The sequence below is a fragment of the Ahaetulla prasina genome, chromosome 6, assembly GCF_028640845.1.
Source record: "Ahaetulla prasina isolate Xishuangbanna chromosome 6, ASM2864084v1, whole genome shotgun sequence".
NCBI classification, from domain to species: Eukaryota; Metazoa; Chordata; class Lepidosauria; order Squamata; family Colubridae; genus Ahaetulla; species Ahaetulla prasina.
Window position 1 is genome coordinate 98,173,843 of NC_080544.1, and position 26,243 is coordinate 98,200,085.

The 26,243-nt window shown below is 37.7% G+C and overlaps 1 protein-coding gene across 5 annotated transcripts in view; it reads left to right on the forward strand.

Annotated features, from left to right (window-relative positions):
- The window catches only part of NAALADL2 (N-acetylated alpha-linked acidic dipeptidase like 2), an 828,713-nt gene that overhangs the window by 755,517 nt on the left and 46,953 nt on the right, over positions 1-26,243 (forward strand). For 4 of the 5 annotated variants that reach the window (XM_058187422.1, XM_058187420.1, XM_058187421.1 and 1 more), the window contains one exon: positions 5,900-6,098. In XM_058187422.1, coding sequence (XP_058043405.1) covers positions 5,900-6,098 — 199 coding nt within the window. Of the gene's footprint in view, positions 1-5,899; positions 6,099-26,243 lie in introns of those variants that run through there. The other variant, XM_058187424.1, reaches the window with a different exon arrangement.

A 26,243-nucleotide genomic window follows, 5' to 3' on the forward strand; every position in this document is an offset into this window, starting at 1 on the left:
GCTATAATTGAAAGGAGAAAGTTTGAATTATCCTTTAAATTACCACAGGGGCTAAAACTGGGAGAACATGCCATTTAGAAATGCTTTCTAATATCAGCCTAAACAACTTTCAGCAACACTGTGAAGGGAGAGAAAAAAAATGAGGGGGATTTGCAAACAATATTTCACTAAAAAGAAAACCATTTTCATTACCCTACAATTCCAGTTCCTAGGCCATGTCTCACTAAGTCAGGATTGATAATCTCATTTGGTTTATATTCAATTGTTAAATGAGTATAATCAAAGGTACTAGGAAAAAACATGGTGTTGATTTCTGAATTATATGGCAAATATTTCATTGCAATTGCTGCATGTAACTAGATTTTAGACAGCTTTTCTTACTACGCTGGCTGGATATTTATTCTACAGATTTGGAATGAATGCGGTAACATTTCTCTTATAATGGGCAACAATGGATTTTTTAACACTTGTAAAATATGTTTTCTGCCCTTAAGCATTTGTGTAGTGATGGGGGTTTGTTTTTCAGAATATAACTGAGGTCACCATATCATAAGTAAAATGTTTTTCCCCTACGTTAGCTGAATTAGATTGACTGATTATGTGCCATCAGGTGCTAACTCTTAGCAACCACATGAACTGCCCCAAACCAGGCCCTCAATTCAGCTCGTAATGCTCCCATTATTACTTTAATCCACATCCTCATTGCTGCTTGTTGTCCTAGTCTTTTCTTTCATCCCACCTTTCCAACAAAGTGGAACTTCTCATTATGTGCCTTAGCACAATATACACAAAATGTGATATTCAGAGCCTAGTCATTTGTACCTTAAGTCAGAACTCTGAATTGATTTGTTCTATGATCTATTGGTTTGATTTCTTGGCTATCTGTGGTATTTTCCAAAGTTCAAAAGCATTTTAGAGTGTCGTATAGCTTCCATAGAGGAGAATATCATTGCTTGCACAATTCTGATCTTTGGGGTAAACTACCTATCTTCAATGCTACCCTGCCAATTGCTAATCTGTGGCATATTTCTCTAATCCCAATTCCTTCACTAATAACTTCAATATCTCCATAGTCAATTCTAAAGTTGGTTGCTATACCTGTTGTCAATAGTTTTTCTTCCTTCTATCTAATCTTAGTCTCATTTTTATTGTGCTCATTAATTTCTATTATTAGAGCTTGCAGGTAATTTGCATTTCCAGAAATAGTAGTGTCATAGTACATGTTATTAATGTTTCTTCCTCCAATTTTAAATCCATGCTTCTTGGAATACAGCATCTTTCAATACATATTTTATAGTTTGAATAAATAAGGAGGGAAGGATGTACAATTGCGGCCTAAAGTCATTCCAGACAGTGAGATAAGGAGTAATGTAATAATAATAATAAATATTATTATTATTATTATTATTATTATTATTATTATTATTATTATTACTAATAATGTTCAACTAGTGATCTGTGATACAAAATCCAGCATAGTTATCTCGTTTGCTGTCATTTTGTGATAATAATAATATTTATTATATTACAACAACAACAACAACAACAACAACAACAACAACAATAATAATAATAATAATAATAATAATAATAATAATAATAATAATAATAATAATATTTATAGCTTTATCTTACTCTTATACCAACCTCGAACCAATCTGTTTCAATACGTACAATTTATTGACATTGCGGTATCAGAAGATGCCAGAGTCGAAGAAAAAGAAGTAGAAAAAAATCATAAAATATCGCAACCTGGCCATTGAAACTACACAGCTATGGATGAAACATGTAACAGCGACACCCATTGTCATGGGGGCACTTGGTACCATGTCCAAGAATTTTACAAAATATATGAAGAAATTGCAGCTTCCTGCAATAACACCAGCGGAACTGCAAAAAACTGTGCTACTTGGAACATCGTACATCTTAAGAAGGTACTTGGTTGATACCTAGGACGCTGGCAGCAACCCGTATCAACCATTAGCACCCAGTCAATGGTATTTGTGATGCCTTTTTGGATGTTCAGTTGACTGAGTTTCATGTTTAATGAATAAAGTAAATAATATACATAGCTTTATCTTACTCCTATACCAACCTGGAGCCAATCTGTGGCTCTGTGGCTCAGACTGGTAAGACAGTCTGTTATTAACAGCAGCTGCTTGCAATTACTGCAGGTTCAAGTCCCACCAGGCCCAAGGTTGACTCAGCCTTCCATCCTTTATAAGGTAGGTAAAATGAGGACCCAGATTGTTGGGGGCAATAAGTTGACTTTGTATATAATATACAAATAGAATGAGACTATTGCCTTATACACTGTAAGCCGCCCTGAGTCTTCGGAGAAGGGCGGGATATAAATGCAAAAAAAAAAAAAAAAAAAATCTGTTTAAATGTGTTCCCTCTGGACTGTGATTTTCTGCCCAGTGTACAGATTTCTCATTAGGACAAATTGTTCTGGGATTTTAATTTTTCTAAGTATATTCTGCAACTTCGCATGTTCAACAAAATCAAGGCTTTCTGTAATCGATGCAGCACAATATTGACTTCATTTTTATATTCTCTGTTTTTTCCTATTATCTATTAAGCATCAGCAATAACATATATTGTTCCTTGGCCCTTTCCAATTTTTAAAACCCATTTAAATATCTGGTATCTCACTCTCCACGAACTCTAATCTGCTGCAGTCTTCTTTAGATGATATAGTAGTTAACATGTGGATTCATGACATCATATAATAGTTTGCACTCTCTATGACAGGGGTCTCCAACCTTGGTCCCTTTAAGACTTGTGGACTTCAACTCCCAGAGTCCCTCAGCCAGCAAAGCTGGCTGAGGAACTCTGGGAGTTGAAGTCCACAAGTCTTAAAGGGACCAAGGTTGGAGACCCCTGCTGTATGAAGTCTTTCTTTAGTATTGATGTGTATGCTGATTTTTTTCAATCTCTCATCCTCTAAGCCAGGGCTGTCAAACTCATGGCCAACAGGCCAGATGTGTCACATGCTGGCCATACCCAGGCCTGATTTAGCAAAGGGGGGAAAATAATCATGATACGTCACGTGACATCACCATGATGATGCAAGTTTGACAGCCCTGCTCTAAGCCATTCTTCTGATTTTATGACAATATTTGATGAGAAGCTTTATTAATATTTCTGTTGGTTGTCATCATTAAATAGTTATTCATCAGTTTCTGTAGCCTTCCATCTTGGTAGTGCTGAGCTGACTTCATCTTCTAGTACTTGAGACTAGAATAGGAGATACCTTAAAAGATATTTTAGATGTAGACATCTCTACCATAAACAATTTTCATATACATCTTCCATCTTCATTTGATGTTCTTGAAATCAGATACTATCTATCTGCTAGCATCCAATTCATCATTGGAGCACCCGTCTAAGTTTGGAGATATTTTTGGAAGATTTTCCTTCCATGTTCAGTGCCTTTACAGATGTTGGAATATTGCTCCTTTTCTCTTACAACACCTCTTAGAAATGCTTTATTATATTTTTCCACGAGGCTTTTGCTTTAACTTCTCTTCTCGGCAATTTCTACTATCTGTGCTGACAACCAGTTTCTTTTTTCTTTTTCTTGGGTTTTGGCTCCTTTCATAGTTATCCTTAAGACCTTATATAATTTCATTCCATAAGGGTTTTTTTTTTTGGAGGGGGGTTGTTTCCTTATCAGTGAGGTTCAGGACTTCAAAACAATTCTTAACGTTCTCCTCAAAAATGGAGGATAATGCTCAAGATCATATTATGGATACGAATTCCTTTTGTTATTCTGCTTTAACTTGATGTGGGAACTGAGCATAAACAGCTTATTATTTAAAATATTAATATCTTCCAATTCAATATGGTTAAAGCAGCAGAGTTGGAAGGGACCTCTAGGTCATCTAGTTGTTGCTGTTGTTGTTATTGTTGTTGTTGTTGTTGTTGTTATTATTACTATTATTCAACCCCCTGCTCACGCAGGAGACCTGTACTAGGGATTCAAACCGCCGAACTGCCAACCTTTCTGGTTGACAAGCTCAGTGTTTTAGCTACTGAGCCACCTAGTCAGGCTATCTGCTTAGAAAAATACCAGACTATTTTGACTTTGATAAATATTTTTTTAAAGAGATTTATTTTTTCAACGTTAAAGTATGTTCCCCAAATCTCTGTCTTCAAGTCCTTCCATGTGGAATTAAAGTCCCCTTCAAGTTAGACTAGAAGACCTCCAAGGTCCCTTCCAGCTCTATTCTGACTGATTGATTGTTATAATTATAAATGTATGACCAGTATGACTTGTTTATAATAAGAATGACCCTATATACAATAGACTTTTATTCATCACCTACATAGTATTTCTTTCTTTTTGTCAAACATTATGATCATGAGAGAATGCATATAAACAATATGAGAAGAATGATTATATCTGAAGAACAGATAGAAAAATTCATACAAAATATTTAGATTTAGGAAAATCACATATAAAAAGGCACATATCAGGGAAATTGAGTACAAAAAATGTACAAATTTAGTGTACACAAAATTGTGCATATGCAGTAAATATTTTAAAGCACAGCTTAAGTTTCACATATTTTTAAAATATAAACAGATTGAAAATTCCCCAGCTCATGAAAATTTAATTTTTATCCTGGAAACCTAACACACACACACACACACACACACACACACACACACACACACAGAGAGAGAGAGAGAGAGAGAGAGAGAGAGAGAGAGAGAGATGCACACATGCTCACACACAATGTATAAGTGTGTAGATGGATAATAGATGGGTAGATAAATAATTTACACTGCATGTTTCTGGTTGACATAGATTTAAGCTGCCCTATGCTTACCTGAAATCTACAGATCAAACCTTATTATCTGCCAATGGTTGGGCTTGAATATTCCAGTACAACTCTTTTTTTTTTTAAGTAACAACTATTAAATTTCTGTATTCAGCAAGTGAAATACTGTAATTTTAAAGCAACACATTTCAGTGTGTGTGTTTTTTTCCCCAAGCAGATTATTATGACATGGTTTAAAAGAGACTTTCAAGTAAACTCAGCCTATAGCTATGGCCCATGCTGCAGTCAAGAGAGAGACTGGCATCTCCCTTTAATACTCAGAATGGAATCTTTTAAAGAATGCCTAGATCTCCATGCTGGTTGCGGAATTTTGGGAGTCCTCACATCTTCCGTCTACCAAGACTGAGAAACATTGGCCTTGATATTGTCAGAGTTCCAAGTGACATCCCCAATGAAAGAAGATTCTGAAGCTTGAATTTCCCTAAAGTTCCTTTTTATTGAAGATGTCATATTGGCACATCTGGGAAAACCCAAATCTGAAAGTTTCCAGGTTTTCCCCACCCAAATGAAAGTTCAAGTTCAGTTTGAATGGTGAATGATTGGACCATGTGATGGACATGTGGGTGCCCAGCACCCACATGTCCATCACATGGTCCAATCATTCACCGTTCAAACTAGAGATACCTCCCAGTCATCCAACTCCAGGTGCCAGGGCAAGGCTTCCTTGACTCTCTGAGAAAGGAATGTTATTTTGACTACATATCACCCATACTCTGTGCAATCCCCACTCCCATTTTCCCACAGTAGAAAATGTGGCAGGCCTGAAGGCCCAAATGTAAAAGATTGCTTCCAGGTCTGACATTAGGCTTACACTAATTTGGAATCGGTATCCCAGACACACTTTATCTTTTAACCAATATATGCTACAAATGACAACTGTGTACAGCTGGACAACTTCTTTGTGTACAACTGGAAATGTTGGCAACATCCTGGACTAACAGACAGTTAGCCTGCTGAGTTGGGTAAAACTATCACAATGAAATGAATCAGTAACCTAGTATGTCAATAAAGCTAAAAACTGTTTTTGTATCATATTCCTTTCTTAACAGATGAGCCTCATAATGTTGGCAATTTGCTGAAGGTGGCCAATGCTTTACGGGAGAGCGCAGAATTGTTTCAATCAGAGGAGATGCGGCCAGCCAACGACCCCAAAGAAAGAGCACCTGCCCGTATCAGGATGTTGAATGACGTACTGCAGAGTCTTGAGAAAAACTTCTTAGTTTCAGGTGTTCCACCAGGGTTTTACAGGTAAAAGCAGAACTTCACATCCTTATGGTCATTTTACTTGTCTTTTGCAGCTGCCTTGCTATACATCTGGTGTATTTTTGTGCATATCACAAGATACCACTAAAATAAATGGAACCCATAACAAAGAAACCCAGCATGTAATTTTGTAAGAGTTCAGTACAACATCGTCCTTACTGAGATGTATTTCTATGAAGGAAAATCAGTGAAAGATTATTTTGGTCTTTTTTGTAAAGGACACAGGTTTTTGAAGCAAACCATCTACTAGGTTATAGCTGTTAAACATTATTATTATCGACACAACAATATGAAATCACAGCTATCAGTTCTTTAGCTGGTGTTGACCTTCATAAGCATCAAGTTCTTCCCAAAAACTAGGGCATTGTAATGTATCAGTGAACTATATGTGCAAATCTCAGCAATGTAGACTTTTGCAATTGACAAATGGAGATTTTGTCAAAGTGCAGATTTTCTAAGGACTGTCCAAGATTTTCTGGTATGGCATCCAGTGTGTTGATAACTACTGTGGCCACCACAGCTGGTTTATGCCATAATATTTTGGTTTCAATTTTCAGGTCTTGATACTTTGTGATCTTCAATTTCTTGTCTTCTGTTGCCACATCTATTTATCCACATTTTCTTCTTTTCAATCACAGTTACATGAGCCAAGACTTGATCAGTTTGCATTCAGAAATCCATATTATCTTAGCCTCATTTGCAACTATTTTTTCAACCAAACATTCCTACATAGCTGTTCCCCCCCCCCCAAAAAAAATCCAATATGTATCCAGTTTGTTATTTTGTTTTTAGTTATTTTAATTTGTATTCATTTTTATTATCGTTGTTTTCTATTATATGAGAATGCAATCGATCTGGCAAGATTCTTGTAAATGGGTTATCAAAAATAAAGAAACGGCTAATTCTTGGTTTATTCTAACACTCAATATCTTACAGCTTTAGAAGCCCCACATCCACAGCAAAAAGCATCTAACAGCTTCTGTTTTTTCTTTTTTTCTTTATTGAGTTTTTTATTTATAACACAACATAATGAACACCGAACACATTACATACATTCCCTTGTTACGACTGTTTCATAGCGGTGATTTCCTGCTATTTACATTTTCTCTCATTTTCCCTTATAATATTTTTATCTTTCTTGTCCCATTATCCCTTATTACTCTATAATTCCTATCACTCATAATATTAAATTTGTACATTTTATACACTGTCTTACAGATATCTTACGGTTATTGTTTCTCCCCTTTCATCACTGTTCACTTTTTCTAATCTCCAGCCACTTGTACCATTTTTCCCATATTACATAATATTCTGTATCTTCCTTTTCTTTAATTTCCTTTGTTAATTTGTCCATCTTGGCACAACCTAAGATTTTCTTTATCAGTTGTTCCTCTGTTGGTATATTTCCTTTTTTCCAATTTTGTGCGTATGAAATTCTTGCGGCCGTTATGATATGTAAGATTAAGTATTTTATTTCTTTGGTATAGTGTCTAGTAAATATTCCTAGCAAGAATGTCTCTGGTTTCCAATCAATCGGTTGGTCCGTTATTTTTTCTAGCCATTTTTTTGATGTTGGCCCAATACTTTTTTTGCGGCCGGGCATGTCCACCAAAGATGATAGTATTTTCCATAAACCTTGTTACACAAGAACTCTGGAGAGAAAATTCTATAATATCCTGACATTAATATAGTGTGAATATTCCTAAAAGTTGAAACAATGTATTAACCAATAGACTTTATTTCTCTAATAATAATAATAATAATAATAATAATAATAATAATAATAATAATAATAATAATAATAATAATAATAATAATAATTATTATTATTATTATTATTATTATGTGTGTGTGTGTGTGTGTGTGTTATTATTATTATTATTATTATTATTATTTAATTTTTATACCGCCCTTCTCCCAAAGGACTCAGGGTGGTTAACAGCCAGATAAAATACAATACAATACAATACAATAAAACCAATTAAAAAACTTATTCAATATGGCCAATAATTTAATTATAAAATACATAATATAAAACCCCATTTAAAATCCAATTTAAAAACCCGTTTCTTAAGGTGGAAACATATTGAACCAGCCGTAGGTTCTCTATTTCTGAAAAATATACATTCCATTGAATCCACTGAGAGCTGATTGTTCATCTTTAATATTTTAGATAGCTTCTACATTTTTAAAAAATAAGAATTTCCATATAGCAAATGAGAAAGAAATGGAAAGGGAGAAAAAAAAAAAACCAAGACTCCCATACTGGAGACCTTGTTTTACACTGTGTTTCATTCTAGAGCAGAGATTTATGACTGAGTTATAAACCTCTGAAATAGTGGTTTATAATGGAAATGCTGGCAGACCTTTAACTATAACAGCAAAAACAGTGCTGCAATAAATACAAAGCTTCATTGGTAAACAGAAATTTAGGATGCTGTTTGCAGGCTTGACCTTCAGGCTCCAACTGCGCTTAGATCATTAAGATTCCATAAATACTATAATTTACTGCCCTGTGAAGAAGATAGAATATATTTTCATAATAAAGCACATATTCTCCAAGGGGTGTGGAACCGGTACAATTATTGTCTTCTATATAGTCATTGAGGCTTACATTATTCAGTTCAGTCATTGCACTTGACAAAAGTACAGGGGGTTATTCAGATTCTATTAGCCATCAACATCTTCCAACACTGTGGATTCCACAGTTTTAATTGTTGGAAAATATTTGAGGGATGCAAGGGGAAGGGGAGGAGAAGGCAAGGCAAGGCGAGACAAAAAGCAATGGATGGAAACTATCCAAACAACCTACAACTAAGGAGAAATTTCCTGAAAGTGAGAACAATTAACCAGTGGAACAGCTTGCCTTTAGAAGTTGTGGGTGCTCCATCACTGGAGACTTTTAAGAAGACATTTGACTCAAATAGTACTATTGGTTCTCCTACTTGAGCAGGGGATTGGACCAGAAAGTCCTTTCCAACTCATGATGAAGAAGATGAAGATGATGAAGAGGAGGAGGAGGAGGAGGAGGAGGAGGAGGACCTAGCAGATGTACTCATACAATATACTAAGTTGGGTTAGTGTTAATGTTGGTTTGACTTTATACAGCTTAGAATGCTGTGAGAACCCACACTCTGAGATTGAAGAGTTTGGGTTCTCACAGCATACTAAGCTATAAAAAGTCAAACCAACATTAACACTAACTCAACTTAGTACATTGTATGAGTACATCTGCTAGGTCTTTCACTGACTTAGTTAAGTGGATTGTCCAAACCCAGCCATTTTTTGCTTTGAATGTGCATGTCTTTTTCAACTGATCCAGTGAATACCAGTTTCCACTGAGCAAAACTATGATAAAAGCCTGAAATTCAAATTCAAATACTACATAAGGCATTATTCTTAGCAACGAACCAAGAAGTGATAGCCATAACTGTATGTATTATTGCAACACTTTATACTTCATCATGTCTTCGGTATATGCATTCGGTAGCTCCCAGGTGTAAAATTACAACATTAATGTCACATTTTTCATGAAATTCAGCACATTGTGTTCTGTGACTACAAGAATACTTGAAAAAGCTATTAGTAAGAAATGGAATGGTGAAGGACATCTTGTTTAAAATATTACTGGCTGTTCTCAAAAGTGTGATTTGAACTATAGCAAAATTATGAAGTGCAAACAGTAAACATCACTCTCTTGTCTGCAGCCAAGCAACTGAAGTTCTGCTCATAATAATTCTCTACTTTGTAACTGAGAGAAAGTTTGCAGTAGCAGCTTGCCTGTCCTTTTGTAAGCAAATACTACTCATGCAGGAAATTCTTCCATGATTCCTAGATTAGAATCTTGCTTTAATACCAGTCAGATAGGTACACTGTAGATTAAGCACCATTTTCTTCTACTAAGTTGGGCTCTTTGGACTTTGAGAGATCAGTACTGAGGTATTGATTGGATACAGGTAGCCTTGAATGTTTGACCACAATTGGGACTGGAATTTTGGTCACTAAATGAAATGGTCATCACATGACTAGACCTGCTCTTATGACCATTTTTACTGCAGTTGCAAACTGGCTTCCCCAATTGACTTGGATTGTTGGAAGCCAGCTGGGAATGTTATAAATCATCATTATGTGATGCAAGACACTGCAACTATCATAAATATGAGCAGATTGTTAAGCACTCAAATTATGATCACATGTCTGCTGGGTTTGTGTGATGGGCATAACTTCAAGGACTAGTTATAAGTCATATTTTCCAAGTCCATCACAACTTTGAACTGTCATTAAATGAATGGCTATAAATTAAGGACTACTTCTATTTGGCAGATGTTTTGCAAAACGTTCATATTCAGCATAATCAAGCTGAATCAAGTCGAACAGAGGAAAAAAGTAAAGTATTAAATAATACAACATCAAAATGATTCCACAATGAGTAGTTTCTAACAATGAAGTTCTCATTTAACCATGATACTGCAAAACAGAAGTAGAAGTGGCCTAACTTCTGAGGTCAACTTCAGCTTGAAATATTTGGGCATAGGAACAAGAAATCACTTGGTGGTATTTGCAATAGTCTTGATCAGGGGTCTCCAACCTTGGTCCCTTTAAGACTTGTGGACTTCAACTCCCAGAGTCCCTCAGCCAGCAAAGCTGGCTGAGGAACTCTGGGAGTTGAAGTCTACAAATCTTAAGGGGACCAAGGTTGGAGACCCCTGGTCTTGATGATTAAGTGCTACCACTGTGAAGAACTATTAGGAAGAGGTAGAATGGGGAAAATGTGTCTGAACTTGGGACTCCATCCCTGACCTAAAATACAATAATACTTGACACTCAATATCTTCAAGAGGAATTTTTGGATTGATCTCAGAAGTAGAACTTCCTTCTGAATGTTGAAACTAAGCCCATTTTCCAGCAGGTTCCCCCAGTGAGTTCACTGGGCTGAAATAAATTGTCATTCCTATTTTGCCTTTAGGGTCCACATAACAGATATCTTCTGTACCCTCTAAACAAAATATACTGGAATTTCCTAGATGCTTTATTATCCTCACACTCTTCAGTCCTTTCCAACTCATTAATATCCTTCCTAGGGTGTGTGCTTACTGATTGGAATATGCTAAACAAGGGGTTAGACTCAATAATGTGTGCATCTATCTATCCCCCTTGCTGCTTATGTATCCATTACCAAAGTACTGTCGATAAAATCCTGCAGAAGATTGTCTAGGATGTGGCTGCTTCTCTGTCCATTCAAAAAGCTATCCCCAAATGCAACAAACAAACAAAAAATAAATTTTTGTAAGAAAGAAAAAATACATTTCGGAAAGCTACTTGCAAAAATAGGTCATCGTATTTTAAATCAGACTTTGCATAAGATAAATTACTTTTAAAAACCTATTTGAGGCAAATATCTGTAATAAGGAATGACATCTGAGTATTTTATGTTAAAGATTTGTACCGTTGGGAATTTATGCTAAAACTATGTGTAGTGGAAGTTTCTAAGAAAAGCAACCTATGCTGAAAGCTGCAGATAGAAATAGGTATAGATTTTTTAATGGATTGTATTTTTTAAGCAAGACATTAATTAAATTAGTATGGAACACTAATCAAATTATGTTGAATATACACATCTACATGGGAGATCTACACTGATAAGCAAATAGTTCTTTCATTTATTTTGGGGATTTTTTCCCCCCAATGTATTTCTGCTAATATGAATTGTAAAAATCTTGTTACCAGTATAAAATAGCAATGATGCAAAACTAAATGTAGGCATCCAGAGGAAACACTCTCACACAAATCTGTAACAAAGTGGCTGCTTCAGTAACAATTGAGTCAGTGAATTCTACATACTATTAATGAGCATTCTTTTGATGCCATCGTTCAATCGATTGTGAGTTCATCTAATAGTAAAATCATCTAGACCAGTGTGTCTCAGCCTTAGCAACTTTAAGAAGAAGGATTCTGTTCCCAGAATTCCCAAGAAAGATCAGAAACCATGATATAGACCATATTTAACTGTGTTGGCTTTTACTGAACATTTTGCTGAGATCTAGGTATACTATGTATAGGGCATTTTCCTTCTTTACTAGACTAGTAACTTTCTCAACGAGGGTTAATTTGACCCGATTTGTCTGCCTTTAATTCACTGGCTCCTAGTAATTGTGGTATGTTCCTCCAGGAACTCACAAATATGCTGTTAAATAATATAACTCAGTCACTCATGCGCTCGTTACCTCTCGCTTGGATTATTGTAATGCTCTCTACATGGGGCTCCCCTTGAGGTGCACTCGGAGGCTTCAGTTAGTCCAGAATGCAGCTGCGCGGGTGATAGAGGGAGCTACGCGTAGCTCCCATATAACACCGCTCCTGCGCAGACTGCACTGGCACCTGTGGCCTTTCGAGTGCACTTTAAGGTTTTGGTTACTACCTTTAAAGCGCTCCATGGCTTAGGGCCTGGGTACTTACGGGACCGCCTGCTGTTACCACATGCCTCCCACTGACCCATACGCTCTCACAGAGAGGGACTTCTCAGGGTGCCGTCCGCCAAGCAATGTCGGCTGGCGGCCCCCAGGGAAAGGTCCTTCTCTGTGGGGGCTCCCACACTCTGGAACGAGCTTCCCCCGGGTTTACGCCAAATACCTGACCTTCGGACATTCCGTCGCAAACTGAAGACACATCTTTTTATTCACGCGGGGCTGGCTTAAATTGAATTTTATTAATTTTAAATTCTTATTAATTAATTTTAAATGGGGTTTTTAGTTTATTGTATATTTTTACTTCTTAGGCTAATTGTAAAATAAGTTTTTTAATTGCATTTTAAATTGTATATTGTATTATCTGTTTTATTTTTGCCTGTACACCGCCCTGAGTCCTTCGGGAGAAGGGCGGTATAAAAATCAAATAAATAAATAAATAAATAAATAAAAATAATAGGCTTTCCCAGAATAGATGTCAAGCTAACAGATTTATGGTTTCCTTAGCTTTTGTTTCCTCTTTGAAGGTGGAAATATCATTTGCTTTCTTCAGCTGTCTAGGATATCATCACTCATCCAAGAGTTCTCAAAGATGACTAAGGGTGGTTCTGCGACCACCTCTGCTAGTTCTTATAGTACCCTAACAATCCATTTGGCCTTGGAGAATTGAATTTGTTTAACTTAGCTGTTAGACTTAGACTTAGAATAACTTTAAATGTACACTAATTTGCATACATTAAAATGAAATTTTGTGGCATACAGTCTCAAAAGGTTATCACCTCCAATATATACTACATAAACAAAGAAACAAAAGATAAATAAATATTATGCATATACCCACATACCCACATATCTTATTATATGACACAGAGAAACAACACAGTCTAGTTCAGATGTACATGTTATCTGTTATTTCTTCTCTACCATCTTAAGCTTCAGTTCCCTCCTTTACTATAGCATAATGTGGACTAGTAGAGCTCTACTTAATGGCATATTCAATCTAGGAGATTAAAAATAGGAGTATCTGTCCTGTGAAACATCTTCCATGAATGACTCAGGTGGGATTCACTTACCTTCCCTACCGGTTCACAAATGCTCACACATTATGTCCGGGTGGGTGGGCCCTCAATCGCCACTACCAGTTTGCCCGAACCGGACAGAACCGGCTGAATCCCACCACTGACTCAAAACCTGGGCTGAGAGAGAGAACATGTTGGGAGATGTTAAATTTAGGATCTAGTCCAGTTAATTGGTGCCAGAGTTAGGTAATTTGTGTGCTTGGTTGTATTTAGCTCTGCTTTCTTCTTACCTGCATTTGGGATCATTTGCAGTAGAGTAACAGGTTTCTTGTATTCTATTATCAGGTCACCACTTTCTTCTTGTAATGGCTTGTACTCTGTTTGGCTTTCCTTTTGGTTCTAACATTCATTAAAATCCACTCCTCTAAAGCCCAGTATAAAGGCCTGCCGCTTCTCAATACATCATCACCCGGTTATTATAAGTTCAAGGATAACATGATTGCTTTTCCTCAGCTTCTACTCACTTTCATTTCTTCAGTAATTTTACTCTATTTGCGAAGACCACGTCCAGGTAGCAGAGCCCTTGCTCTTTTTTCTACCTTCTGACTAAGTCATTATTACTCTTGTTTCTTTTTCTTCTGACCCAAACATTTTCCACAGGATTCCCATGTTCTGATGGATGATGATTTTCTCTCTCTCTGATGAAATTATGATGAATTTCTCTCTCTCACTCTCTCTTTGTGTGTGTATCTGTGTACAGGTTCACATGTAAAATAAACCTTTCTTGCCAGAGCATTCTGCTGTCTAATTAAAGACAAAGAGTTATTAGAGTTGAGATCGATTCAAAGTTATCCATGTAGTTCATTGGCCGACGGTAAAAAGATGCCTGCTACAGTGAGATTTTCCAGGATTTTTTTTAAAAAAGTCCTAATCTAGCCAACTGCTTTGGTATTGCTTAGGTCAGAGGTCTCCAGCCTTGGCAACTTTAAGCCTGGAGGACTTCAACTCCCAGAATACCCCAGCCAGCAAGGCTGGATGGGTAATTCTGGGAGTTGAAGTCCACCAGGCTTAAAGTTGCCAAGGCTGAAGACCCCTGGTTTAGGTCATCTAGTGGTCTATCATCCCTAAGTGCAGATGTCCTTAGCTTTTGGAGATCAGCTAAAGTCATCTTAATGATACCCTCACACATACACAGCACAACTCCACCACCCTTTATGCTGGGCCTATTTCTTTGGAGTCTTCCAAAGGAGACTCCATCATCCCATCACGTTTTAGTTGTTTTTGTCACATTATCCTTATCATTCTGGGAGAAACATGGACAACTAAAGATCCCGTTTTCCATACGATACATACGTATTTTTCGGAGTATACGATGCACTTTTTCACCCCTAAAAGAGGCAGAAAATTTGGTGCATTTTATAGTCCAGATGTAGCCTCACCCACCTACCGGCCCTCACCCTTCGGTCTCCATGCACCCTCTTCCTTGCTGCAGAGATTGCCACCGACAATGGCTTAGCCATTTTGGGCACCACACGTCATGTTTTCAGCCTTCAAACATTCTATTTGAGAGCCCTTCTGGGCTGCGGGATTGCCAAAGCACATCGCCACTGATCGCCACCTGAAAACATGCCACATTTGGAGGCTGAAAACATGACGCGCAATGCCCAAAATGGCTACCCAGAGCTGTCTCCTACCTTCTCTTACTCATTCTGCACTTCACCTGTTTTAGTCACTGGAGCTCCCTCTGAAGATCAGCTGTGCTTTTGAAGCTGTTTTTTTAGCCTCAATGAGGCTCGTGCGAGTGAAGCGATATTCCGCACTTCATCTGCTGTTCTTATTGCTGCTCCCTCTGACAATCAGCTGTGCTTTAGAAGCTGTATTTCAGCCCCAATCAGGTGCATGCGCACACAAAATCAGCAAACTAATGTGCTGAAGCTGACCAGGCTCAGGATGCTAGTCAGATGAATACTTGGTAGGCAGAATTTTTTTTCCTATTTTCCTCCCCAAAAACTAAGGTGCGTCTTATACTCTGGTGCGTCTTATATTCCAAAAATTATGGTAAGTGTGGAAATATCTGAGACTTGGAGTGTAATTTCCAGGAGAACAGTTCATCCAGGTGTCTTCTTTCCCCTTTTGTGTTCTGCTTACTTAGCTCCAGGTACGTTGGCTGCATTTTCAGTCCTGAGCTTTTGCTATCCTTTATTCTGGTGTAATACTAGCAAGGTATATACCAAACACTGACTTTCAAGTCTTCATGATAGCTCTCCAGAATTTCAGCTTGAGAATGTAATTGTTTAAACATCATTTTGCTAGTTCAGATAGCTAACCCTTTCTGCCAGGATGTTGACTCCTTGAAAATCAATAGTTTAAAAATACTTATAACTTCATGGTCTCCAAATAACTCACTTGACCTGAAAGACAAAACTTCACTGCAAATATTTTAATTACAATAGCTTGATATAAGTGGTGATATAGAGCTGTTATGTTTGAAAACAACCAATAACCCATATCTCAATGATAAGATCAGTAACTGCAAACAAGCTTCTGTGAAAAGGTAATTTGTCCACTTACTGATTTTTCCAGTAATATACTGTATTTCTGCAGGACAATACAATGTGTATTCTAGTTAGCACTGAGTCAAAACATCCTCCTGCTTCTTTGCTATCTTCACAGGCTCCTAAATGAAGATTTTTTTCTGAGTAATTTGAGTTGAAATGTTTGTCAGATGTTTGAATGAAATCAAGTTTTCATCAAAACTTTGTAACTGTCCCTTTTTAATGTTGCTGTAATCTGGTTTATAACATTTGTTTTAATATGGTTTTTAACTTGTTTTTACCTATAACTTTTATATTATTTTACTGCTTTATCTGCAATCTACCCAGGGACTGGCAGGTGTGATATGCAAGATAGATAGATAGATAGATAGATAGATAGATAGATAGATAGATAGATAGATAGATAGGTGGGTGGGTGGGTGGGTGGGTGGGTGGGTGGGTGGATGGATGGATGGATGGATGGATGGATGGATGGATGGGTGGGTGGGTGGATGGATGGAATGGGTGGGTGGGTGGGTGGATGGACGGATGGACAGACAGTAGTAGTACTATACCCCTCAAAAGGGGGGTAAAATGCGAGTGCTTCTCTCATGCCCCATGCCCCCACGCATGCACATGTGAACCCCCTGCACTACCCCCACCCTCGTGCATGTGCCCGAGACCCTGGTGCGCCATTTTGGGCCTAGTAGGCCTTCCTGCAGCCTCCTGTGATAAAAAATGAGTGGCGGGGGGCTCACCACACACCCCTGTGGCCCGTTTTTGGTCCCAGGAGGCTGCAGGGAAGCCTGCTAGGCCCAAAACAGGTGCGTGGGGGGGGTGCCCCACCAACCCCCGCATCTCCCCATGTGTGCATGACCCCCCACCCCACCCCCGGGCATGCATGCCCATCTCCCACATGTGCCCCGCCCCCTGTGCATGAGCGGCAAAGATCCGAAAATCAGCTGGCCAGCAGGAGACATGTGTGCATGCGGGATGGAGCTGAGCTGGGCGACGGCTTGCGTGCCCACAGAGAGGACTCTGCATGCCACCTGTGGCACACATGCCATAGTTCGCCCTCACGGGCCTAGAGTTATTTACAAATATATAAGCAAACAAATAAAATGACTATGTAAAATAAAACCAATTAGTTATCATTGACCTTTGTAATGTAAATTTGTGAAGAAGAAACACAAGAGAAAATCTCGACAACACAAAATTAGTGTATGGGAAGTCTTACGACTGGTCGTTTTACGATTGTTCAGAGTCACAATGGGTGACTCAAAAATGGGTGTTTTTTTGCCTATAAAGCACTTCCGGCTATTGTAAAATGTCACATTTTCCTGCAGAAAATAAACAGTCTATATTTTCAAGTGATTGGCAACCAGATGGTATTTATGACTAGTTGCAGGGTCCCTCAGTAATGTGACTATGATGGGTTTTTTGCTGGTTTCCAGAGATTTTTAACAGTTTCCAGGAAAAACTGCCCATTTGGAAGACTGGGTTTGCTTAACAACTGCACCGTTCACTTAGCAACTGTATCATTTGCTTAACGTCCAGACTGCTTTGTTTAATGACAGCCTTTCAATAGATAAAGTGGGAAAATGGGTCTGGTCACCTGGGTGCCTTAACCTGCAACTGCAATGACTTATGACTGGATTTCTGACCCCCATTGTGGTCATAAGTTGAGGACTACCTGTAATTCTCCTCACAGGTCATTTCATGACAGTTTTCTAGTCCAGAAATCTAGTAGTTGTTTTTATTTTCCATAAACATAATATTTACCATAAAGAGTTGCATCTCTTTGCTCTCAGCATCTGCTTCAGGTATAAAATTTGGGTTATCGTAACTGAGTTACACACAGCTTTTTTTCCCCTAAAATTTATTAAGCGAGGGTATGATTCAGCATGATTAGGAATAATGAGGAAAGAGGAAAACCACACCAGACATTTGTAAGAGCATTATCAAATTAGTCATTATTACTTAGGGACCTTCCGCTGAATTTGTTTCTGCCAACAGCGATGAATAATAAAATGGAAAATCAAACTGACTTTAAGCACATTCTAATGTTGGCATTTACATGGAGATTTTGTTGACGTATTGTCAACAAAATTCAGATTCACAACCGCTGCGAAATGAGGTTTGAAGGCTATGTCTGTTTCTGAGGTTTTGTCTCATGAAATATAAATTAATAATTAATATGTATGAGGAAATGTAAATTGGGATGAGACAATGACCTAATTCCTATTTAAACAGGACTTACATTCTGCATAGCAGCTTTCTTTAAGTTATGCATCTATTTCTTTATTTAAAAAAAAGTATTTCTGAGCTAAAATATCCTAGGGCAATCTACAGAAGTTTGACTACAGCTATTATTATAAACATACAAACACAATATAATAAAACAGGCATAGACCATAACATACCATCTTTCCCAACAAATCACTTTTGATATGTTTTTGTCTATCACTTCTAAATGCAGTAGATTCTCAGAAGTCAAGCTGAATTATTAAAATGAGAAACTCTAGAAGCCTACAAACCAAAATAAATCAAGTTTCATTTAAAGTTAATGGCTAATTGAAAAGAAAAAGGCAGACACTGGTAGAGTGATGCATGTGGGAATCAACCAGTGAATGATGAGCAAGAAGCTGGAGAACCATCGGTCAGGTCTCTTGGTGTCCATAGTCTGTACTGACCCCTTGTTTGGTCCTGTTGGCAATCTCTTAACAATGTGGACTGGAATTTCTGAAGTTAGTTTAAGAAGCAGCTGGAAGCCATGCAGAATTGCTTTTCATGTTGCTAAATATGGGAAAATATACCAACCTTTTAAAATAAACACATACTACAACTATCCTTCCTCCTCCTCTCTCCATTTCTGAAGATGATGTTGTTGTTGTTGTTGTTGTTGTTGTTGTTAGTTGTGAAGTCATGTCCAACCCATAATGACCCCATGGACCACGTTCCTCCAGGCCTTCCTGTCCTCTACTATCCTCTGGAGTCCATTTAAGCTCACACGTACTGCTTCAGTGACTCTGCAGATGTTACCATTGCCTTATTTTTGACATTCAGATGTGAAGGCAACTGCTTATCCAACCAGAAATAATATAAAGTTATGATATGAGCAGGTTCGGGAAAACTCAAAATTTTGCAATTATTTTGTAATTATTCTGACAGGAAACTCTTAGGCTTAATTTACCAAGAAAGATTAAATATGTCCTGTGAGGATGAAATATACCAGGGATGAGATACTCCCGGTTCGGACTGGTTCGCCCGATCCGGTAGCGATCATGGTGGGTGGTTCAGAGGACCGGTAGCAAAAATCCCTGGCCCTGGCCCCTGCATCTGCTGAGCCGAGCCATGAGGTTTTGTTTTTTTTTACTTTTAAAACCAGTTTTCCTTCAGCTGAAGACATGCCTTTAAAAGAAAAAAAAAACATGTTTTCTACAAGCTCTTCAGCCTAAGAGCTTGTAGAAAACCTTTTAAGAGATTCTGGGCTGCGATAAAGCACTTAGCTGCTTTGCTGGCTGAGGAACTCTGAGAATTGAAGTCCACAAACCAAGTTACTAAGGTTGGAGACCCCTGATCTAAAAAATATAAATAAAATAAAATAAAATAAAATATTTGTGCAGCTTTCTGAGAGTTGGTGTGTTTCTGTAGTGTTTCACTCTAACTACACAAACACAAAAAATCTCACAAAGCTGTATGTGGCATTTTGTGTGTATGTGTGTGTGTGTGGTGTGAGTTGTGTTGTGTTGTGTGTGTTTAAAGTGTGAAAGTTGGTTTTTGAGCTTTTTGTGGTTGTGTGAAGTGTGTGAAATGTGAAGTGCAGCTGCTTTTACATTGTGTGTGAGACAGTTGTGTTGTTTTGTGTTGTGTGTGTGTGTAAAGTGTGAAAGTTGGTTTTTGAGCTTTTTGTGGCTGTGTGAAGTGTGTGAAGTGTGAAGTGCAGCTGCTTTTACATTGTGTGTGAGTCAGTTGTGTTGTGTGTCAGTTGTGTTGTGTTGTGTGTGTATAAAGTGACAAAGTTGGTTTTTGGTACCTCTTATTGTTTTGTATACTTTATTTTTATTATTTATTGTTATTGGCCATGCCCACCCAGTCATCTGACCACCAAGCCACACCCACCAATTAAGTCGCGCCCACAGAACCGGTAGGGAAAATTTTTAGATTTCACCCCTGAAATATACGCTGTTTTTATCCTTTGGTGTTTGGGAAGAAGTCCTAGGGAAGAAAGAAATGGTATGAAAAATTTTGAAAGATGGCTTTCCTAACAAGGAGCCATCCACAGGGCAGCTATTTCTTAGGTCTGTGCAGTCTTTTAGATTTGATTCCCAAAATGTTTTGGAGTATGTTAGATCAAGAACTTCATATCTGTCCACATGATTCTACAGTAGCGTCTTTCTGAGATCTCGTGGCTCCTACACACTTCAAAACACCTTTCCAAAACTGCATCTAAAGCTCCACAGAACTACTGTTTACAATATTCATTAGGTTATTAAATACATCCCTTGTATCACTTCCCATATAAAGGCATCATGGAGTGTTTTATAGTCAAATTATAAAATGCAATAATAAACTTTAATTAATGAAATAAAACATTCATTAAAAGGGAGAGAATGGAAACAGTAACAAAACAGAAATAAACCATTCATTCAATATTCATGCAGGAAAGGTCTTGGTAAAGTAATGAGACTTCACCAAGTACCTAGATATCAGACCCATCTGGTAGAACTCCAGAAGATTAGAATTAATTTTATTAACATTAGCTGTTAGCAACGTGTTGCAAGTTGATGGTGTTGTGCCTCCCTCAGACTTATTCTCCAGAGAATCTGGAAGGTGTTTCCCTATTATCTGTTTCTCAGGCAGGGGTGGGCTGCTGGGGGTTTGCAGGGATTCGGGAGAACCTCTAGCTAAGATTCTCTACAGTTCAGAGAACCCCCAAATCCCACACCTGGCTGGCCCTGCCCACCCCTCTCCTCTCAGGAGTCCCCACGCAGCCCATTTTGGGTGCAGGTAAGTGCAGGGCACATGCGGAGGCTTGGGGAGGGTAAAAAACAGGCCTATTGGAAGTTCGGGAAGGCTTCCATAGCCTGGGGAGACCGTTTTCACACTCCCGGAGGCTCGGGGAAAGCCTCCAGAGCCTGGGGAGGACAAAAATGCCCCCTGCCATGGTGCAGGAGCCCAACTAGGCCACACCCACCATGGCCGTGCCCACCCAGCAACCGGGCAGAGAACCCCTTGCTAAAAAATCCTGAAGCCCACCCCTGTTCTCAGGCCTTTAAAAAATGACTCAGCCCCCTTTTCTTAGGCAGCAATGCTTGCATATTTCTTGCCTCTTCTTTATAACAAAGGATTTCATAAGCAACTTGTGATTTTAGGAAGAAGGAAAGCATTCCAGAGTTGAGGTGCCACCATAGAGAAGGTTCTTTGTGAGTAACTACAAGGTAACACTTCGTCAATCTCAGGACTGACCTTCTCTGATGAATTTATCAATCAACTAAATCAGTATTAGCTGACATAGTCTCCCAAACTTGTCTTGAATGCTGATTGTTAGCCATTGAAATCACTTTAGGAAAACCATACACTCATTTTCTTTGTTTTTTCACTTCTCTGCCTAAGTTTTTTTTTTTTTTGAGATTTTAGCAGACGCTTCTTTTCAAGTATTCATTCAAAGTCATAAGGCAACTAGCAGCAATTTTTCTTGTGAATAGAATAGAATAGAATAGAATAGAATAGAATAGAATAGAATAGAATAGAATAGAATTTTTTATTGGCCAAGTGTGATTGGACACACAAGGAATTTGTCTTGGTGCATATGCTCTCAGTATACCTAAAAAAAAGATACATTTAGGTTTGTAGGTCAGCAGCTGTTGAAAGGTGACATGTTTTCCCTGCTGCTATGCAGCTAGAATTTTAACTAAAGAGGGAAAAAGTGGAGAAACTCAAGAAAATGGGATTGTGTGCCTCTTGGTAAATCTGTCAGTGCAATGAGAAGTAAACATGAAGTAAAAGAAAGATGAGTGAAGTTGGTTTAATTTTCATTTCATTCCTTCATAAACACATTCTACTTAATTTCCTAATCAGCCTGCATTTTAAAGAACAAAAACACAAAATGTTCAATTTGCTGCAACACACACACATAATTATGTCATTAACACTTTACATGAAAAACGCATTCTTTTTTCAGTCTTGTCCAAATTATGCCTATTGTAGACAAGCAGTCAGCTGAGAATAGCACTGCAAACTTCAGGCAAGTCCCACACTCTGAAAAATCCTTATATTCCAATCTGCAGATTAATCTGAAAATATGAAATTGCTTTGCTTTGCTGTGAAATAAAGAAGATCCCATGAATGTGGCAAAGAAGAAATATATCAATTGCCATGTGTGAATGATACAGTCTTCCTTTTGTTCCTGACCTAGCTAGTTGTAGAAATGGTGTTCGTATGTTACATTATATATACTATATCTATCTATCTATCTATCTATCTATCTATCTATCTATCTATCTATCTATCTATCTATCTATCTATCTATCATCTATCATCTATCTCCCTCCCTCCCTCCCTCCCTCCCTCCCTCTCTCTTTCTCTCCCCCTTCCCCCCATCGATCTATCGATCTAGTAAAGGTTTTCCCTATCCTCCAGTCATGTCTGACTCTAGGTGATGGTGTTCATCTCCATTTCTTAGCCAAGAGAGCTAGCATTGTCTGGAGATGTTTCTGCAGTCATGTGGCCAGCATGACATCATCCCATAGTGCAGAGCATGTGGCGCAACATGGAACATTGTTACCTTCCCACCAAAGTGACACTTATTTATCTACTCCATTTTCATGCTTTCAAACTGGAAAGCTGGAGCAAGAATGGGTGCTCACCCCATTGCACGGGTCTCAAACCTGGGCTATTAGGTTAAGATCAACTTCTTAACTGCTGAGCCAACACATTTCTACACACACACACACAAAAAAAAAAATCCACACAGAGACATATTGAAATACCTATTTCTTCTCATCTATGTTCTTGTGTGTCCAATTGACACACTTATTGGCACACTTGGCCAATAAAGAATTCTATCCTCTCCTCTCCTTCTCCTTCTCCTTCTCCTTCTCCTTCTCCTTCTCCTTCTCCTTCTCCTTCTCCTTCTCCTTCTCCTTCTCCTTCTACTCTACTCTACTCTACTCTACTCTACTCTACTCTACTCTACTCTTGAAAATACAGTATGTGATGATTGCGATTCAGATGTGAAAATATTCTCCATTAAAGAAACTTTATCATCGCCCCAACTATCTGTAGGTAATGTAGGAAGCATTGATTGTATAACATTCAATGATAATGATATTCAAATAGCTTGTTGAATGCTAACAGGAAATTTAAACAGTCAAGCAATCGGAGGGAAAATCTGAAGTTCCCTGTCCTGTTCACAGAGGAACTGAAATAGTTCATGCAGATAAGGATAGGGGTTTGCAGTCTCCTTGCTCTTTCTATTTAATAGTTTAATAATCTTTCCTTTCTCCCCAATGACATAAAATGCAAAGAATATGCTAAGAGCCATTAGCCTAGCAAACAACCGTTCAATTTATGCCTTGTGTTAGTATTCAAATATATATTTAGTAAAAAGCTGATTATACAGTCTTAATAACCTTGCATTTTGGCACTTGATTTGTTTTATTAAGTGAGGTGAGTAAAGATGCAAGAGAGAAGGATTAAAAAAAAATATTTGAATATGGACAAATTCAGTTTCTGTCAATGCTGCTTGCCTTGTAATTGGTAAGCCTATATTTCAGTGTCCAATCATTGTCTATAAAATACGATCGTAATTTGCAATTTATTGATTTCGTTTATCACTGACATATACAAATGTCTCTGAATGAAGTGGGGGGGGGGATCATTTCAGCAAGTAGCTTTTAAACTGGAATCTAAATCTTTAACCTTTCCATTCCTTTTAAATAATCTTAGTGAATTCTCATATCCAATTAAGTCTGCTTAATTATTTAGGTATCCTAACTAGTTTAGATTTAGCTATTTAGGGTTATTGAATTCTGCCTACAGCCTGATTTAAACATCAGCTTTGAAGTATGATAACTGATGGAACATGATCCACAGATCTACTCAAGTGATACGTTTTCAGCAGACTTCATTCATGAAATCACTTAATGGGAAGCCAGGATTAGAAGTTTCACGAGAGACATTTTCTACCTAAATACTGGGTTTGAGGAGGATTTAATTCTTAATCAAATCAGAATATGTATTTTTAGTTCCCGACCAATAAACACAAGTACACAATTTAAAATATAGTGCTAAAAAAATATTGTAGCTAAGATGTTATAGAGGTTATCCCTGTTAGGTCTGGAGTTCAATTTGATTTGAAATCAGACAAGTAGAAGCGCACAGCATCATCCTTTAGACTCATCTATGTGTCTTGTGACTTTCATATGTGGAGGGCAGAATGGGGCAACTCAAGACAGCCAACTCACCACAGTCAACTCACCATGGTCAACTCGCCACAGCCAATTTGCTGCGGTCATGGGACTACTTGCCATGGCCAATTCACTACCAGGCAACTCACTGCAGGACAATTCAACAATACAATTTAATTATTTAAAATAATTACAAAAATATTTTAATTTTTGTCGTTCACATTTCATTTTGTCCCTCCTTTCGCATTCTTTAATGATTCTATTCCACTATTTCTTCAATATTAATGTAACTTTTGTCCTGTGGCAATGTCCGGCGCCGAGTTGGCTTTGGCGATTTGTTCTGTGGTGAGTTGGCTGTGATGAATTGGCCTGGTGAGTTGGCCATGATGAGTTGTCGTAGACCCTCTGGAGGGATAGTATTATTGTTATTTTCCAGAGCCAGAAGATTTTTCATAGCAAAGGTTAACCACATGAGGTGTAGTATGAAATGTATATCCATGTAGACCTTTAGTATCCATGGTTTTGCTTGTTGTCACCCAAAAAATCTTCACTGAGTTGCTGAATGATCATTAATGCCATTAATACTGATCTCTAAGAGAAGACATGGTCAATGTTCAATCTTTGTCCACCATTATCTTCATGACAATCGGTAGTGTTCATCTGGTTGACTTCTATGCTATATTCCTAAAGTCTGTTGTTTGTCCATCCCATCAGTTGTGTGACTTCCTTAGGGCATAGGAGAACTATTTACAACGGATTCTCCTGAAGTAAATTATTTGTTAAGTGACACTAAATCTGTTGGTGTGGTTCAATGATTTAGGAACAGAATATTCTGGGACCTTGAAGTGGTTTTGTTTTTGCATTTTCAGTGTAGTATCTACTTATATGAAGGTCCGTGCTAAGTTTTGCCCTCTCCTTAAAAACTGCAATATTTGACAATGTGCTGATGCTTCACTTCAATCTCCAAAATAGCTCAGTATTGTGACCAAAGTAAAATTATTTTTTACCTTATGGAATATTGTACATAGGACATTTTGAAAAACATAGCATTGCCATTATGAAGATTGTATTTAATGCAGACTAGCCATATGCCATCCCCATTTCAGCTCATAAAGGACAATATTTTGAGAACTATTATTTTGATCATCCATAATAATATTTTTCAGTCACATAAATGACTCATAATTACTTTTCTTCTTTTAATAAAATTCCTTTTGTGTTGCTTTCCCTTCATACTTTTTTCAGCCTGAGTTGTCAGTGCTGAAAAAAGGTTTATCATCTTTAGAATTGCTGTCTGGAGATATTAATTATTTTCCCAGTTTGATGCTGTACTTTCCATGGTGTCACTAAAATGGACCCATTAAGAATGAGTGATAGATATAGTAATTTCATTAGCACCATCAATAATGCATTGCACTTACCTTTTAAGAATCTTTCTGAATAGATTACAGTGACTGGGAATTATATTTACGTGATCAAAATAGTTAAGGTTGAAGAGAAATATTATGAAACGATTAGTCAACTGGAACTGGATTGATGTCCTTTTAATAACATAATGAAAAAATTATGGTGTTTGCAATAGTCCATGTATCATTTGGAGAGCCTAATATAAACTTGCCACATAGTATTTTCTACACAAATCACAATCCCATCCCACACATACGATCTTATTCTTGCATACAAAGATATACATGGTATGTAT